General features: G+C 38.1%; 1 protein-coding gene and 1 long non-coding RNA gene across 2 annotated transcripts in view; one reads left to right on the top strand and one right to left on the bottom strand.

The window, feature by feature from the left end:
* The first annotated feature begins 776 nt into the window (after positions 1 to 776).
* On the top strand, positions 777 to 7,247 carry LOC132650852 (uncharacterized). Its single transcript, XR_009588942.1, has 2 exons — positions 777 to 2,191; positions 6,802 to 7,247. It is a non-coding gene; the product is annotated as an uncharacterized LOC132650852 (long non-coding RNA).
* A 4,281-nt stretch (positions 7,248 to 11,528) lies between these two features.
* LOC132650851 (zinc finger protein 431-like) overlaps positions 11,529 to 18,254 on the bottom strand; it is a 33,426-nt gene continuing 26,700 nt past the window's right edge. Inside the window, exons 3-5 of the mRNA XM_060376187.1 lie at positions 16,856 to 16,982; positions 16,594 to 16,654; positions 11,529 to 14,983 (exon numbers count right to left, since the gene is read on the bottom strand). Of these exons, the coding sequence (XP_060232170.1) occupies positions 13,342 to 14,983; positions 16,594 to 16,654; positions 16,856 to 16,982 (1,830 nt within the window). The 3' untranslated portion in view covers positions 11,529 to 13,341. The remainder of the gene's footprint in view (positions 14,984 to 16,593; positions 16,655 to 16,855; positions 16,983 to 18,254) is intronic.

The following is an 18,254-nucleotide window of genomic DNA, read 5'->3' as shown; positions in this document are numbered from 1 at the left end:
AAAAGGAGGAAATCATGAAATTTGCAGGCAAATGGTGGGATCTAGAAAAGATCATTCTGAGTGAAATATCCCAGAAGGAGAAAGACAAACATGGGATATACTCACTTATATAGACCTATAAGATATGATAAACATAATGAAATCTATACACCTAAAAAAGATAAGCAATTGAGTGGACATGGGGTAAGATGATCAATCCTCATTTAGAAAGACAGAGGGGATGTGCATTGAACGTATGACAGGAGTCTACTGAGCGCATCTGAAAGACTCTAACTAGCAGTGTTTTCAAAGCAAAGACTCATGACCAAACCTTTGGCAGAGTACAGGGAATCATAAGAAAGAAGGGGAGTTAGTCTGATGGGGAAAGGATAGGAGCTCCACAAGGACCAAATATATCTGGGCACAGGGTCTTTTCTGAGACTGACATTCAACCAAGGACCATGTATGGATATAACCTAGAACCTCCACTCAGATGTAGCCTGTGGTAGCTCAGTAACCAATTGGTTTCCCAAAGTGAGGGGAACAAGGACTATTTCTAACAGGAACTCAATGACTGGCTCTTTGGTCTCCCCACCCCCGAAGGGAGGAGCAGTCCTGTTAGGCCACAGAGGAGGGCTTTGCAGCCAGTCCTGAAGATACCTGATAAAACAGGATCAGATGAATGGGGAGGAGGTCCCCCTTATCAGCGGACTTGGAAAGGGGCAAGGTGGAGATGAGGGAGGGAGGGAGGGAGGGAGGGAGGGACTGGGAGGGAATGAGGGATCGGGACACGGCTGGGATACAGAGTTAATAAAATGTAACTGATAATAATAAAATAAAAGAAAAAAAAAGATTTAAAGTACAGGTTCCAGTACCATGCCACTTTTTATTACTACTGCCCTATAGTACTACTTGAGGTCTGGGATGAAGATGCCTTCAGAAAATCTCTTATTGTAAAGGCATGTTTTTTTTTTTTTTTATCTATTCTGCATTTTTTGTTTTTCTATATGAAACTGAGAATTGCTCTTTCAAAGTCTGTACAGAGTTGTGTTGATATTTTGATTGGAAATGCATTGAGTCTGTAGATTTCTTTTCATAGAGTGGCCATTTTTCCTATGTTAATCCTATCAATCCTGGAGTATGGGAAATCTTTCCATCCTCTGATATCTTCCTTGAAGTTTTTTTTTTCATACAAGTCTCTCATTTACTTGATTAGAGTCACACCAAGGTAAATTATGTTATTTGTGGCAATTGTGAAGGGGTGTTGTTTCCCTGATTTCTTTCTGAGCCTGTTTGTCTTTTGTATACAGGAGGGCTTCATATTTTTTAATTAATTTTGTATCCAGCCACTTTGCTGAAGATGTTTATCATCTGTAGAGTTCCTTGGTTGAATTTTTAGGGTCATTCATGTGTACTATCACATCATCTGCAACACAAGCTGGACTGGATGTGGAGAAAAAGGAACACGCTTCATTGCTGGTGGGAATGTAAACTTGTACAACCACTTTGGAAATTAATCTGGTGCTTTCTCAAAAAAATTATGTACAGTGTTTCTTCAAGATTCAGCTATACAACCCCTGGGCATATATTCAGAAGATGCTCAACCATACAACAAGGACTTTTTTTCAACTATACTCATAGCAGCTTTTCTCATAATAGCCAGAATCTGGAACCAACCTAGATGTCCCACAATTGAGGAATGGATTCAGAAATTGAGATATATTTATGTTGGGCCTGATAAGACCTGCCTCATATACCTGAGCCTAGCTCATGTTTGGAGACCTGCCTTTATCTTCTGATTTAAGAGGTGCCACTTCTGGACAAAAGCGATTTAGCATATCCACCTTAAAATTAACCCTGCCTGTTAACTGTTATATGGAGTTTTGTCACTGGCCCACCTCTCCTTGCACCACTTATCCTCACTCTCTACTTCACTTACTTAATCCTGCACCTTGACCCAAACTTATAAAAAAGACCACTAAATTCAATAAACCGAGATCCTGGTTCTACAGATCTCCCAGCTCAGTAGTGTTTTATTCCCTGGGACATCTGGGGAGATTCAGGCCATTGACATTCATCATCCACGGAGGTCATTCAGCTGGACTGGCCACCCTCATCTCAGCTCTACCTGCCAGATACTGACCCAGCACATGGGGCCCCCTGTGAGTATTCTGCTCGAGGGAAGAATGCTGACAGGCCAACTGGTCTGCGGGTGAGTGTACCCCCATTGAATATGGGGCAGTCCTCTGGAATCTTTACAACTTTTGCTTAAAAGTAGGGGTTTCAATATGCTTTGTACTCAAGCCCTTCAAGTATGGAAGTATGTTATAAAGGTTGCTCCATGGCTGCAGATGAGGGCGCCCTGTTTGACTGGATACCTGGGAAAGAGTAGAAAGGGTGGTCAACAGAGCACAGGTTCAGTATGGGGACATCCCCCTCTGGGAGTCATTCCTCTAGTCACAGCCCTTAAGGACTGCTTTCCTCTGAAACTGCCCAAAGAACATAAAGATAAAGGTACAAAACAAGAAAGTGAACCTTGAGGAGGAACTTCCCCCCCCAAAAAAAGGAGGAAGGTGCTGGAGCCAAAAGCAGCATTAAGTCAGATGATGAGCCCACTCCCCAGAGACAGAATATATATCCTTCTTTAGATCCATTTGAGAATGGTCCCTGGCCAGCTCCTACCCCTCCGGCTGTACCACTGAAACAGGGCTCGCTTACTAACCCCTTCCCTGACTCCTCTATACCCCCTCCATATTTGGAGTGACCCATGGAACGTTTTCTTGTCACCACCGCTCCTGAGGATGCATAATATGGAGATGGGTAAGTGTATTGTCACCACTCAAGATGTAGGGACCACCTCCTTTTAGGCTAGGGCAATGGCTACCGCCATGCCAGGAGGAAGTGACTGCCTTAGTCAACATCCTTCAGCAGGTCACAAGGACTCAGGGTCAGACATGCTTTGGCTGTGGACATAACAGCCATTTTAAATGAGAATGCCTCAACAGTTCTCAAAATGCTCCTGGTGCCAGCACAGCAGGCACCTTACCAGGCAATCCCTGTCCCAAGTGCAAAAAGGGTTTTCACTGGGCCAAGGATTATAGATCCCGATTTAACCTTAAAGGTGAACCTTTACACTCCTCTTGGGGCCATCCCCAGCCCCATTAAATAAGGAGAAGAGAAGGAGCAAAGTTTATTGGACTGTCGCACTGGTTCCTGGTATGAGAACTAAAATGACACTCACAATCGGGGACAGGAGCTTTCAATTCCTAATTGATATGGGGGCAGACTTTACTGTGAGAAGAAAGGAGACCCCTCATTCCTGGCAGCTTGTCCATGGCCCTTCCCTAATGGGTGTGGGCGGACAATCAAGTCATAGGAGACTGTCCACTGGTGGCCTTGGGTGGATCCTGATGGCAACCAAGGAGAAGCCCCAAGGTGGTTCCTGGTCTTACTCCTAACCTTTTGGGGCAGGGTGTTCTTGGTGAAGTCAAGGCCTATATTACCACTGATCATAAGGCCCTCTACCAAGACATATTAGACCATGAAGAATATGAACAGCAATTTGAGCAGGGACGAAATGTTCATTCTAACTACCGGGATGATCCTTATCTTGAGCAACTAAGAAACAAACATTCTCGGGTTCACCCCCAATTCTAAAGGCCACTGCTTGCCCTTCTGTCCCAAAAATCTGATGGACCCCTGGGGACCCAGTCTGGGTTGAACAGTGGCCTCTACCTTTTGCTAAGATAATGCAACAGCAACTCAATGTGGGACATATAAGGCCCTCTACTAGCCCTTGGAATTCACCTGTTTTTGTGATTAAAAAAAGGCCAAAGGCTCTTGGAGACTTTTCATGATCTAAGAAAGATTAATGGGAAGATGCTATCCTTTGGGACTCCTCAAAGGGGATTGCTCTGGACACCTGCCATTCCTTGTGGTCTCCATTTGACTGGAATTGATATTAAGAATTGTTTCTTCTTTATCCCAAGGATACAGAAAAGTTTGACTTTTCATTACCCTCAATAAATTTTCAGAGCCCAGATCAGAGGTTTGAGTGGACAGTGTTGCCTCAGAGCATCGCCAATAGTCCTGCTATGTGCCAATATTATATGCTGCACCTTTTTACTCCTTTAATAAATCAAACAGATGCCTTATTTTATATCTATATCGACGATATTATTTCTGGGAGTTCCAGCCCTGCCGGGTTGCAAGACTTGATGACTAAGTGTCTTACTATCCTTAAAGACAGTAACTTTAAGGTGGACACTGAAAAAATTCAGACACTCTCTCCCCTTTTAAGATCTTGGGATCCACATTGTTTCTTGAGGGGGTTTCCCTGATGAAGCCACAGTTACATTTTCAAGATTCTTACTCCTTAACTCAATTCCAAAAATTGAGAGATTAATTGGATGCGGCCATGGATTCCCATTTCCACAGAGGACCTGTCCCCACTTTTTAACATTTTAACGGGCTCTGATCTTACTACAAAATTTGTTTTATCCTCATGACATCAACAAATTTTGTGAAAGGTTCAATAAGCTATAGATATGGCAACTTTAAAGAGGTTTGAGTCTGACATTCCTGTCACCCTGTATCTTTTTCTCGGGGACACACTGCACTGCTTTATTAGCCCAAGCTGGAAAACCCATCAATTGGATTCATATTTCAGTTGGAGGGACCCCACAGGTTTATCCCATGACTCACCAAATAGCAGATTACATTATTAAAGGAAGAGATATTTCAGTAAGAGTGTTTGGCATGGAACCACTCTCTGACAATTCCCTACAAAATAGCTGACTTTACATGGCTTCAGAGAAACAATCCCAGGATTGCCTTAGTCTTGGAAGGGTTGGGGGTACTATTAATTGTCACTATGGTCACCATAAGTGTATGAGCTCCTTTTCACGTTTATCCTGGAGACCACCAAGACTTTTTCTCCCCCAACCTAATCCCAAATTTCTAACAATATTTATGGATGGTGGAAATAGGGGAGCCTCATTAGTGGTTTATCCATCCCATGGGCCCAATGTCAAAATGACTCCTGTCCAAGCCATTTCCCAGGAAGTTGAATGCTCGGCCCAGTTCAAGGAGCTTATCCTGACAGTCAAGTACTTGCCTTGGATAAGGTATGGGAGCCCTTTAATTTGTTGTCAGATAGACTTTATGTTGTAAATCTGCTACCTTCCTTAGCTGAGGCCCATATTAAATTAGATGCAAATCCCATAACTCCTCTTTTGATTCAGGCCCATTTTGTGCTCCAACAGTGAGCTTACTCCCTATACCTACAACATCTCAGAGGACATCAAAACCTTCCCAAATTCCTGTCAGAGGGAAATGAGCAGCTGATAGTTTGGCACCTGGGACACAACTAAATACAGTGACTGAGGCTTCAGACTTCCATTCTTGACTCATACTAATTGAAGAGGCCTCAAAAATAAATTCACACAAGTCCCTGTTAAAGATCTTAAAAAGATTATCAGAACTTGCAGGTCATGCCAACCCTTCCTTCAATTGCCACCCCTGCAAAAGTCAGGTATCAATCCTAGAGGATTGTGTCCCAATAATCATGGCAGATAGATGTGACTAACTATTCCCCATTTGGCAAAATAAAATACATTTTTCTTTTAGTGGATACATTCTCCCATACATGTTGGGCCTCAGCTCATGCTGGAGAGAAGTCCAAACATGCTGTTAGTCATATGCTTCAGTGTTTTGTCACCTTGGGTCTACCTGACAATATTAAGAGAGACAATGGTCCATGCTTTATAAGCAAACCATTTCTGGAATTCTTGCAAACATGGAAAATTTCTCATACTACTGACATTCCTTATAACCCAAAGGGCCAAACCATAACAAAAAGTGATAATCATACTTTAAAGATTCAACTACAAAAACAAAAGGGGAAATCATTACCCCCTCACGATCAATTGAAAAATGCATTATTTACTTTAAATATTTTAAAATTTTCAAAAGATAATCAGTCACCATTTGAAAAACATTGGTCTATATCTACTCCATATAGTTCCATAAGAGCCAGATGGAGAGATTCATTGACAGGAGCTTGGAGAGGACCCAACCCTCTTCTCACAGCAGGAAGAGGATTTTGATGTATATTCCCCAAAGATGAGAAGAGGCTCATATGGGTTCCAGCCAGAAATATAAAATATTTGCCACCACTAAAAGATGAGGATGACAATGATGACCCCTCCAAGGGGCTATCTACCCCTGAGAAGCATTCTTTTATTCCCCCAGAAACCAATGAAAATGTGGAAAACAATCCTTTTCCTGGTGACCCTTATGATCAGTGAAGGGGGATTAGGAGATCTTGCCAAGGCCCAAGAGATTATAGAAGAATGGGGCCTAGATCAGTCTCCCTGCTTTGGCATGGAAGGACAGAGGGTCTGTTAGAACTATGAGGCCCCCATTGGCTATACAGACGGTGAGGGTATTCAAGACTTAATTACCATTCACTGGTTTTATTTGAACATTTAATATTAAATATTTTAAATGTTTTAAATATTTAACATATTTTAAATTACTCCCCTGTTCCCTTTTCCCCCAACCCTTCCACAGGGGACTGCTTTCAGGTACTACCTCATCCTGATAATGGCAGCATTGATGTTGGGAGTGTCCACCCCTCCCACTGTCACTCCAACTCCTTCCTGGATAAATTCCTTCCTTACCTCCCCACCCCTCAATGATGTTTTGCTGTGGGGAAGGAATGGCCTTTAGACTACCTGTCAGAGGTTGGTAGTGCTTCAAAACAGAAGGGGTTTGGACCCACTAACTGCCAAAAAAGGTGACATCTACTTATTTTTGCAGGAAAAATGCTGCTTCTACGCCAACAAATCGGGCATTGTCAGAGATCAAATAAAAATCCTCCAAGAAGACTTGGACAGATGACGCTGAGAACATCAAGAAAAACCCCTGTGGATTGGCTTTCATGGCTTCCTGCCTTATATTCTTCCTCTACTTGGACTCTTATTTTTTCTCCTTCTCCTACTTACCCTTCGGCCATGCATTTTTAACAAGCTCGTGCAGTTTATCCAGACAGTCAAGTCTACCTGAAGGCCCTGATTGGCCAATTTGTCTTGAGTGATATGAACACTTTTGTTAGGGTTAGAATATTCTGAAGGTACATAGCCTATTGGTTCCTGATTCAGGTTATCCTTTACAGGGACAAAACATTTCTAGGTATGCAGAGATTTGTAATTCAATAACATTTGGTGCCTTATCTAATAGCCTTCCTGTTTGTCTTTCCATCCAGTCCAGGGAGTACCCACTACTATACCTAGTGATGCACACCATCCTGTGCCTCCCATCTGTGAACAATGACCCTCCCATCACCATTTGGGGCCTTCAGAATGTCCTCGAGCTTGCCTCAAAATCTGTGGTGTACACTCTCAAATCTCAGAACACTGGGGCTTTCAAGCTTGCTCAGAAACAGAGCAGAACCTAGAGTGCTGCCTCTAGAAGGACCTGCCTTCTCTTCTGCATGGAGGCCCTGATTGGCCCTTTAATCTTGAGTGATATTAACACCTCTGTTAGGGTTAAAATGTGCTTAAGGTACATAGCATATTGGTTCTTGGTTCAGGCTTCCTATCCAAGGACAAAACTTTTCCAGGTCACCCACGAATACTTCCTTCCCCTTCTTCTTACTGGAATCAAGGTGGATAACTAGTATAATGAAATTGAAGTGGAGTTATCAGTCTGTCCCACAATTACAGAAAGAGAGTTTAGGAAACAAGGGTTTGAGTTTTTTCTTATGTTGGGTTCAGGTAAACTGCAGCTACTTTTTAAATGGTAGGCATGAGACAAACCTAACAGAATAGCAAGAAAGTAATGATAAACACTGAAGTTCATTATTGTTAGCCTGCACATCTTCCTCAGTGAGGAATGGAAAATGAAACAGATATACACATATATATCCTTCAACGTTCCATAGATGAACAGAACTCATAGAATAAATCTCTATGTATATAGAAAGTTTATTCATTTGAATATCTCACAAGCTGTAGTCCAACTAGTCCAAACAATGGCTGACTATCAATGGAAAGTTGAAGAAGCAAATAGTTATTCAGTGCAGGTAGCTGAATATCTCAGATGGTCTTCAGTATATAACAGAATTCCAAGGAGTAGCAAAAAAATGAACTGGGTCGCCAGAGGTAGGGCAAGCAGAAAAAGAGAAAAAGCTAATACTTTCAATGTCCTTTACATAGACAGGATATAATCAGACTAGACAGAGCTGTGGATGAGACTAAAGGTGAATTTTATCACCTTAAAATACTCAGATTAAAGAAGGGTTTTTCCACTTCAAAAGCTGTATGAAAAATTCCCCACAGTACCCAACTCTTTGTGTTTGCCGTAGGTCCAGATATAGTCAAAATGACTGCCTAGACTAGCCAACACACTAGGCAATGCAGAAGAACTGAGAAAGAGTTTTTTGCTGGGGCAGGCAATAAGAGCATGTGAGCCATTTCCAAAGCAATGGTTTTCTTCAACAAAGCAAGCACTGGGATTTCACTTTGGGAATATGGATAGGACCAAATGTGGGTTCAACTACTCTGAGCCATGCTAAATAATATCTATGCTAAAGTAAATCCTATTCTGAATGTAATCACAATGTAAAATCAGAGCTTTAAGGGCACTTTTTGCACAAAATCATCCTGAAATATATGCAATTTCAAAGAATGATGGACAGAAATGCCTTTGGAACTTTTATTTTGGACCACAATTTCTTACCTGAAAATCAAGTAAATGACTCCACTAAAGTAGATTGCTCAGGAGGTAATGCCTTTTAGTAATCATGATTTCTGATCTATCAGATTGATGTTTTAATGCAACATTTCCCACTTATACAAAGGACAGAGAGCACCAATTCAGAAAACTTCAATTCAAAATACATCTGTCAGCACTGTAGACAGTATCCTTGAGGGGAAACAAACCTATAAATTGCAATATACTGTTTATTTTTAAAATCATTTTGATACATGATACTTCCACGTAGCAATGGATATTTTAGAATTTGATCTGTGGATATTGGCATGGCGGCACACACCAACAATAACAGCACTCAGGAAGAATGAGGCCCAAATTTGCTGCCAACCCAGTCTACAAATTGAGAACAGGACAGCCAAGGCTAGACAAGAAAATTCTGTCTGAAAAACAAACAAACAAGCAAACAAAAGAATTCACTCTGTGGACCAAGCTGACCACAATCTCAGAGAGATTAGCCTACCATGGACTCCCAGGTCTAGAATGACAGGGATGCACTTCTGAGCCAAATGGAAATATGTTTATAAAATGACCTATCCTTGAATCAAGGAACAAAATGATAAAATAAGATGTACAAAGGAACCATTTTTCTTTTAATGAACAGTACTAAATCTTCAAATGCTAGAATTATTTACACCTGAAAAACATTTCTGTCATCAATAAGTGGTTTTTTGCTTTAATATTATCTATTTAAAAATGTTTGTGTGTATACAACTATGCTACGGTATATATGTGCCAGTGAGAAGACAACTTGTTATTTATTATCTACATCCCATATGTGAGTTCTCAAAATGGAACCCAAAGAGTCTTAGCCAGTGACCACAATGGCCCTCATTTAGGTTGAAAAAAATTATGTATGTGCTAGTGTGTGAGTTTGCATATACAGCAGCAAACTGTAAAATTTATAATTAAAAATTATAAATTTTTTAATATTTATACAAATATTAAAAAAAATTGTAGGAGTGATAATTGCTACCCAGAGGTTGAGCTCAAATCATCAAGGTTAGCAACAACCAACTTTACCCACTAAGACAATTCTCTGGCATTCACTTGTAGTTCTGAGAAAGTGTTAAGAACTAGTATTTACTGCAAAGAATGAAGTAACACATTTCAAACCAGGAAATTAGTAAATTATTTTCATTTGTTAAGAGCATTTATTATTCAAATCACATCATTTTCTTCCATCCTCAGATGACAATTTGTTTATAATCTGAATAGAAGATAATATTGTATGAATATACTGTTTCAACTAAGTTTGAGTACCAATGAGTTCAGGGGGAAAGTTTGTGGTATGTAAAACTGGCAAAGTAACCTTGAAGATCATGTAACAATGACAAAAATAATCCCCAGTGTCACACACCCTTCATATATCTGCCATGACCTAAGATCCCTTACTTACATTACAGACACATAACATACTTTTTTTTTGAAATAAATCTCGTTTCTGTTACATTATCTAATATCTCTAGATAATTCTCTTAGAAGGCAGTTCTTCAAGATGTGACATCTAGTAAATATGGGAACATAAATAAACATGGGACATCAAACAATATGTACATACATAAACACATACTATTGAACATTTTAACATTAATTAATTACTGACATTTAAGCAAGGCTGAAAGCAAAGGAATTTATGAAAACATTAAAAAAGTACCACGCTTTCTCAGAGACCCTTCCTTGAAAACTATGATCACACACTACCCAACAGAAATAAGCAATGGACCACATAGATGATGATGGAGATCCCATTCTATACATTCCAGCAGAAAAATACCTATCACGAAGTAAATGCATTAGAACATGAACAGCCGCCACAGAAAGAATACCAGAACAACCTAATAAACTTCTGTGAATGGATTTGCTACACATACAAAAAACTTCAATACCTACTCCAATGTCTCAAATTACTAACTATAACCACTGTTGGTGATCTCCTCCATTACATTTAAGCGAACATGGTAAATCATTTAATTCCTCCAAGGCTATTGTAAAAACAAATTTAAAAGTTTATTTTCTCAAAATTGAATACATTTACTAAATCCAAAGTCATCAAATCTTATATACAAATAGGGTCGCTCTCTTCTATGAGTTCTTTTCTACTTCTCGATCTCAAGATATATAAAGATTTAAGATATTTACAGTACTAGAGACATGGCTTGTCAGTGAAGTTCATTCCCAGAACCTAGGTCAGGTTTTTACAATGTTCTATAATTCCTGTTACAAGAAGTTCATAAGGTCTGTTCTTCATGGAAACCAGAATGGACAGGAACATAAACTCAAAAAGACATACTGAGATCACATAACAGAAATTAAAGCAAATTCTTAAACTAATATGTTTACTCATGAGTGTGTTGTGTAGGCATTCATTCCTGGAACTCAGGTGTTGAGGCATCTACAAGTTTCTACAGAGTTTTTCTTCATAAAGTCCTTCATGTAATAGAAATCAAACATGTAGTTTTGAAGTCAGAGAAATGAATCCTCATTGTTGGAATCATTTGTGAATGTTTAGGAAAAGCAGCACTCTTGAAGAAGTATGTTACTTGGCATGGGATTGATAGTTTCAACTGCATAGCATCTATAATTCCCACTCTCTGCTTCATGCTGCAGGTTGAGGATGTGAGCTCTGAGCTTCCTGCTTTAGCCACCATGTATGACACTTGTGATTCCCATTTCACAGAGATCCCATATCCCACTGGAACCGTAAGGCAAAACCAACACATTTGGAAGTTGACATTGTGTTTTGTTACAGAAATAGCACTAATACACACACATAAATTTTATAACTGGGTGATTTATTTCAAGTAATTGAAGAGAATTGAGAAATCTAAGAAGGTTACCTTACGGTTTGAATTCCTAGGCCTTTTTTCCATATTGACTTTTAATTGGAAACAAAAGAAGGATGGAATGTCATAATGCATGAATACATTGTTGACACTTGTTAGAATTTTCCTCCCAAAAATAATCTCCTGTAATTGAATGCAAGTTAGTTGATCAAAGACCTTCACAAATCTTTTATCCTAACAGATTTTCTTGAGAATGAGTTCTTTCAGGTTCTCAAAGACTACTGTGATATGCAAAGGCCTTAAGAGGTTGCTCACACACCAAAACTTTTACTCTTCTATAATGGTACAATGAAGTGCAAAAGTGTACCATACTGACTACGTTCATAAGGTTTCTCTAGAGCATGACTTTTTCTTCTGATTTCAAAGACAACTCCATGAAAAGGATTTACCACATTGCTTATCCAGAGGGTCTTAGTGCAGTATGTGTTCTTCTATGTATGTGGAGATAACTGCATTAAGAAAAGGTTTTATCACATTGCTTACATGTGTAAGGTTTCTCTCTACTATCCCTTTATAGACTTTGACTTTCAAGTTGACTTTGACATGCAAAACATGCAAAATTAATTTGCATGTTGGAACATGGTAAAAAAATTAATTCCTATTTATTGCTTTTTAGGTACCAGCCTCCACTAAATTTTAGAGTGACATTTTACATCAGGTGACACCTTCAATGACATAAACAAATCCAATATCCCTAAATCATGACTGATTAAAAAATTAGTTGTAAAACAGCACAGATATTATGATTTTCAAGCTCAGAACCTCTATAACTTTCTGGTTCACTGGGTGGGTATGTATCACAGATCAGTTCCCAAGAGTGTTATGTTACTAATCATTAAGTAGTTACTGGTGACAATAAATTTTTGTTATTTGCATTGAGCTAGTGTTTGAGTTATTTTGGATTCAGCAGACCAAAGTATACAAAGGCCTTACCATATTTCTTATATTTTGAGAATTTCTCTCCAGTATAAACTTATGATAATGAAGAATGTAGATATGTACAAAACCCTCATATTTTAACACATTTATAATGTTTCTCTCGAGTAGGAATTCTTTCATGATGAAGAGTATACAAATGTGGAATAGCTTCACCATGTTAAATGCACTCATAGTCTTTCTGTCCAATATGAATTCTTTCATGAATTTCAAGATGATTTTGAAGAGCAAGTTTTACCACATTGGTTACATTTGTAAGGCTTCTTCCCAGTATGTGTTCTTTATCTTATAGGACATTAATATTACATCGAAAGGCTTTATCACATTGGTTTCTCTCCAGTGTTTACTCTCCAATGTACATGAATATTATTATGGCATTTAAAGGCTTGACACATTAGTTACATTAATAGGGTTTCACTGCATGAGGTGTTCTTGTTCAAGATGACTCTTACATGAAAAGCCTTTATGATATTGGTTATATTCATAGAGATTTCCTGCAACATGCATTTTTTATACTTAAGAGATGACTATGTTGTACAAAGGAGATGCCACACTGATTACATTAATAAAGTGTTTTTTTTTCTCCAGGGTAAGTTATGTTTTCATAAATTACTCTGAAATGCATACACATTATCACGTTATGTAATTCAAAAAATTTCTCTCCAATATGTGTTCTTTTATGGACTACCAGATGACTGTTCAGTGCAAAGGCTTTACCACGTTGGTTACGTTCAAAAGGTTTCTTTCCAGTGTGGGTTCCTTTAAGTATTAGGAGATCACTGTTACGTGCAAAGGCTTTACCACATCATTTATGTTCATAAGTTTTCTCTCCAGTATGAGTTCTTTTATGTACTAAGAGATGACTCTTACCTGCAAAGCCTTTACCACATTGGTTACATTCATAAGGTTTCTCTCTAGTGTGAGTTCTTTTATGTAATAGGAGATTACTGGTAGCTGCAAAGGCTTTACCACATTGGTTACATTCATAGGGTTTTTCTCCAGTGTGAGTTCTGTTATGTAATAGGAGAGCACTCCTCTGTGCAAAGGCTTTACCACACTGGTTACATTCATAAGGTTTCTCTCCAGTGTGAGTTCTTTTATGTATTAGAAGAACACTGTTATCTGCAAAGGCTTTACCACACTGGTTACATTCATAAGGTTTCTCTCTAGTGTGAGATCTTTTATGTCTTAAGAGATGACTGTTATTTGCAAAGGCTTTACAACACTGGTTACATTTATAAGGTTTCTCTCCAGTGTGAGTTCTTTTATGAATTATGAAAACATTCTTGTATGCAAAGGTTTTACCACACTGGTTACATTCATAGGGTTTTTCTCCAGTGTGAGTTCTGTTATGTGATAGGAGAGTACTCCTCTGTGCAAAGGCTTTACCACATTGGTCACATTCATGCGGTTTCTCTCCCATGTGAGTTCTTTTATGTAGATGGAGATTACCGTTAGTTGAAAACGCTTTACCACATTCATTGCATTCATAAGATTTCTCTCCCGTGTGAGTTCTTTTGTGTTTTTGAAGATTACTATTACATGCAAAGGCTTTTCCACATTGTTTACATTCATAAGGTTTCTCTCCAGTGTGACTTCTTTTATGTATTAAGAGATCACTACTATGTGCACAGGCTTTACCACACTGGTTACATTCATGGGGTTTTTCTCCAGTGTGAGTTCTGTTATGTAATAGGAGAGCACTCCTCCGTGCAAAGGCTTTATCACACTGGTTACATTCATAAGGTTTCTCTCCAGTGTGAGTTCTTTTATGTCTTAGGAGATAACTGTTGTGTGCAAAGGCTTTATCGCACTGGTTACATTCATAAGGTTTCTCTCCCGTGTGAGTTCTTTTATGTATTAGAAGAACACTGTTATCTGCAAAGGCTTTACCACACTGGTTACATTCATAAGGTTTCTCTCTAGTGTGAGATCTTTTATGTCTTAAGAGATGACTGTTATTTGCAAAGGCTTTACAACACTGGTTACATTTATAAGGTTTCTCTCCAGTGTGAGTTCTTTTATGAATTATGAAAACATTCTTGTATGCAAAGGCTTTACCACACTGGTTACATTCATAGGGTTTTTCTCCAGTGTGAGTTCTGTCATGTGATAGGAGAGTACTCCTCTGTGCAAAGGCTTTACCACATTGGTCACATTCATGCGATTTCTCTCCCGTGTGAGTTCTTTTATGTCTTAGGAGATGACTGTTGTGTGCAAAGGCTTTACCACACTGGTTACATTTATGGGGTTTCTCCTCTATATGTGACCTTTTATGTCTTAGGAGATAACTGTTATTTGCAAAAGCGTTACCATATTGTTTTGATTCATAGCAATCCTCACCAGTATGCATACTTTCATATGTGTGGGCATTCCTGTGATGTGTAAAGACTTCATCATATTGAGTATCTTCAGGGGGTTTGTGTCCACTATGACTGTTTTCATACCTGCAAAGATAATTGGCACATATGAAAGCTTTACCACATTCATTACACTGATGAATCTAATTGTCCATGTCACATAATTTTACATTTTGGTTTAAAGGTAAATAGGAATTACATCTTGAGTTTTCATCATTATTTTTACGTTCATGGTGTTCTCCTTCTCTAGGGATTGTTTTGCATATTTGAAAATACTTGTGATGGTAAAAATATTCACCTGGCTCACATTTATATCATACTATTTTCTATAAGATATTTTTCCACAGATTTGTAGAAAACTGCAAGACCTCAAAGCTTTAACACAGTGGCTAGATTAATAAATTTCCCTATACTGTGCACCATGGTAAATTGGCAAAGATAAATGTGACAAGCAGAATTTTATATTCTTAAAACTACGTTTTCTGAAGTGTGATTTTGTGAGAATTCCTAATGAAGTTGAATGACTAGTTAATTGATGTTGGTGTATATTGTGTGAAAATGTGTCAGTGTGTGTGAATGCTGATTGCTGAGTCAGCAGAGAGCTAAGTGCTTACCAGATTGCAGAATTGCTCTTTTTATGGCTCATCACCTGCCCTATATTTTGTAGATATTTGTCCATCCTTACTTATCTTTTTAAATAATAAAGAGCTGATAACTGATAGCAGGGCACAAAATGGAGGCCAGAGCTTCTGAGAGAGGATTGCTGGGAAGAAGAAATCAAATGACAGGTGATTCACCGGCAGGGCACTGAGTGTAACAGATGGACATGAAATTGAACAAAGAGGTACAGCTGGACATGTATTGGGACACTGTGCTAGGTTCATTTGAGTTAGGGAAAAAGAGGGTTCAGAATCTGCCTAAATTGCCTAAGCTGTAAAATATTAAAAAAGCCTCTGTGTCATTATTTGTACTGCTTGCATCTCTGAATATCCCATATAAAGCATAATAGGTATCACCTTATAAACAGCTACTCAAAATGGGGAATACTATATATTTTATTTGTTCTTGGTGGTACATTGTTTCTTTCAATAAGCCTATACTAATATGACTTGTATTCAGTGTGATATATAATAGACCTATTAAAAGAAAATTAATAAATGACATGGTTGTATGTTGCATTTACACATTTGATTTTTGTTTATTATAGACATGTGCTATAGGGATTATGGTTTTTCCACAATATTCTTGACTCTAAAAAAAACTGCACTTCTCACAAAACTTAGCAACATTACTATAAGTACATGAGTAATCCCAGCTTTACTATGGACTAGTTTATTAGTATAATGTTTTGGACATACTTTCATCACCTATTTAATGTGAATACCTTTGGCAATATCTAAGTTATAGGAGATTAAACAAATTGCAGATTGTACCTTACAGCGCTAACAGGTCTATGATTTAAACATTGATCTTGCATAAGGTATGATTTCCTTGTATTCTTTGTTAGAGGAGTGCCTTGCAAACACACATCAAATACCTAACATGAAGGTACATGGTTTAGTAACAAGTTAGTAATCCTCAATATATACACTTAAAGCAGTTCATTGACACTGTTCCTTCTTTTTCAAATATGTCTTCCAGGACATATTAAAATTTTCACAGAACCATATTCACATCAGTTTACAGATGAAAATTACCTTGAATGTCTTCTAGAACTTTGACAATGCTCTTCAACATTATGACCTTCCCAATTATAACCTAAAATAGAGTAAAAGAAAATGTATAATTTATTATTGGAAATAAGGCTAAATTTAGGTCATGGTATTGGTTCAATCAAAGAACCATTGACCTCCTTCTTCATCCCTCCTTTCTTCATTCAGAAGAAATTACAGACGCGTACCAATAATGAATAAAGAGTTTCCCCATATATTAAAAAGTAAAGAAAATTCATTGTTCTACCTATAGCAGTGAGGTTCCTGTACGTCTCCAGCATCACATCTTTGTAGAGACTCCTTTGGGAAGGATCCAGCAAAGCCCACCCTTCTCGAGTGAAGTTCACATGCACATCATTGTAGGTCAATGTACTCTGAAATATCCATACATGTGTACAACAGAAAGCATGATACTTAGAATACTGAAAACGTATACTTCATTTACAACATTTTCACGGAATCCTGGTGTTTCTTCTGCTTATTTTCTGACACACAGTTTCTAATGTGTGTCTAATACCTAACTCCATTCAGTAGGAAACTGTATAATGAGGTTCACCTCTCTAATTTCTGCATCCTTTAATAAGGATATATACTTTCAAGAAAAATGCCAATTAAGAAAGAGAGAGAGCATAAAGATCAACAGTAGTAGGCCCACATAAGAGAAAGAGTATAAATGATTCCTGACTCTAAAAATAATGAACAAGCTGGGTGTATTTTCTGATGTCTTTAATCACAAAATCACTTAGGAGACAGAGGCAGCGTTATCTCATAAAGCTAGATGCTAGCCTGCTTTATGCAATAAGTTCCAGGACACTCAGAGGTACATAATAAGACCCTGAATATTATGCAAAAATTGATCAAACAAAAAAGAAAGAACTTAAAAATCTTTCTCAAGTTTCTACAAAGTTATACATTCTTTCCAGTTCAGTATATATGTCTAGAAACCTGAAGTGCCTCATTTTAAACTGTAACATTAGTATGATCTTGCTAAAATGAAATATATCTTTGAACACTTACAAAGGACAGATGAAAATTTTAGCAATGTAAATGTTGGTAATAATAAGCAACATGGGGGATGGAGGTATTGCTCAGTGATTAAGAACACTGTCTGCTCTTCCAGAGGACCCAGAGTAAATTCCCAGCACCCACGTGACAGCTCATAGCTGTTTGTAACACAAATATACTCAATAAAATACTAAAAAAACAAATCCAAGAACAGATTAAAGATATATACGATGAACCAATAGGCTTCATCTCAGGGATATAGGGATGGTTCAACATTCATGGTTCCATCAATGTAATCCACCATATAAACAAACTGAAAGTATCAAAATCATATCATCTCATTAGATGAGAAAAAGCCTTTGCAAAAATCCAACATTCCTTCCTGTTAAAAGACTTGGAGAAATCAGACATACAAGGAATCAGGCACATACATAACATAACAAAGGCAGTAAAACGCAAGCTGATATTCAACATCAAATTATTTGAAGAGAAACTTTAATAACTCCACTCATAGGAGGTACAGGACAAGGATGCATACCCTCTCTTTATCTCTTTCATATATTCCTTAATTCCTAGTTAGAGCAATAAGACAACTGAAGGTTATCAAGGAGATGCAAAGCAGAAAGAAAGAAGTATCACTA

This window comes from Meriones unguiculatus, assembly GCF_030254825.1.
Source record: "Meriones unguiculatus strain TT.TT164.6M chromosome 13 unlocalized genomic scaffold, Bangor_MerUng_6.1 Chr13_unordered_Scaffold_34, whole genome shotgun sequence".
NCBI classification, from domain to species: domain Eukaryota; kingdom Metazoa; phylum Chordata; class Mammalia; order Rodentia; family Muridae; genus Meriones; species Meriones unguiculatus.
Note: the sequence above shows the minus strand (reverse complement) of the source record. Positions and strands in the feature narration are given on the sequence as shown.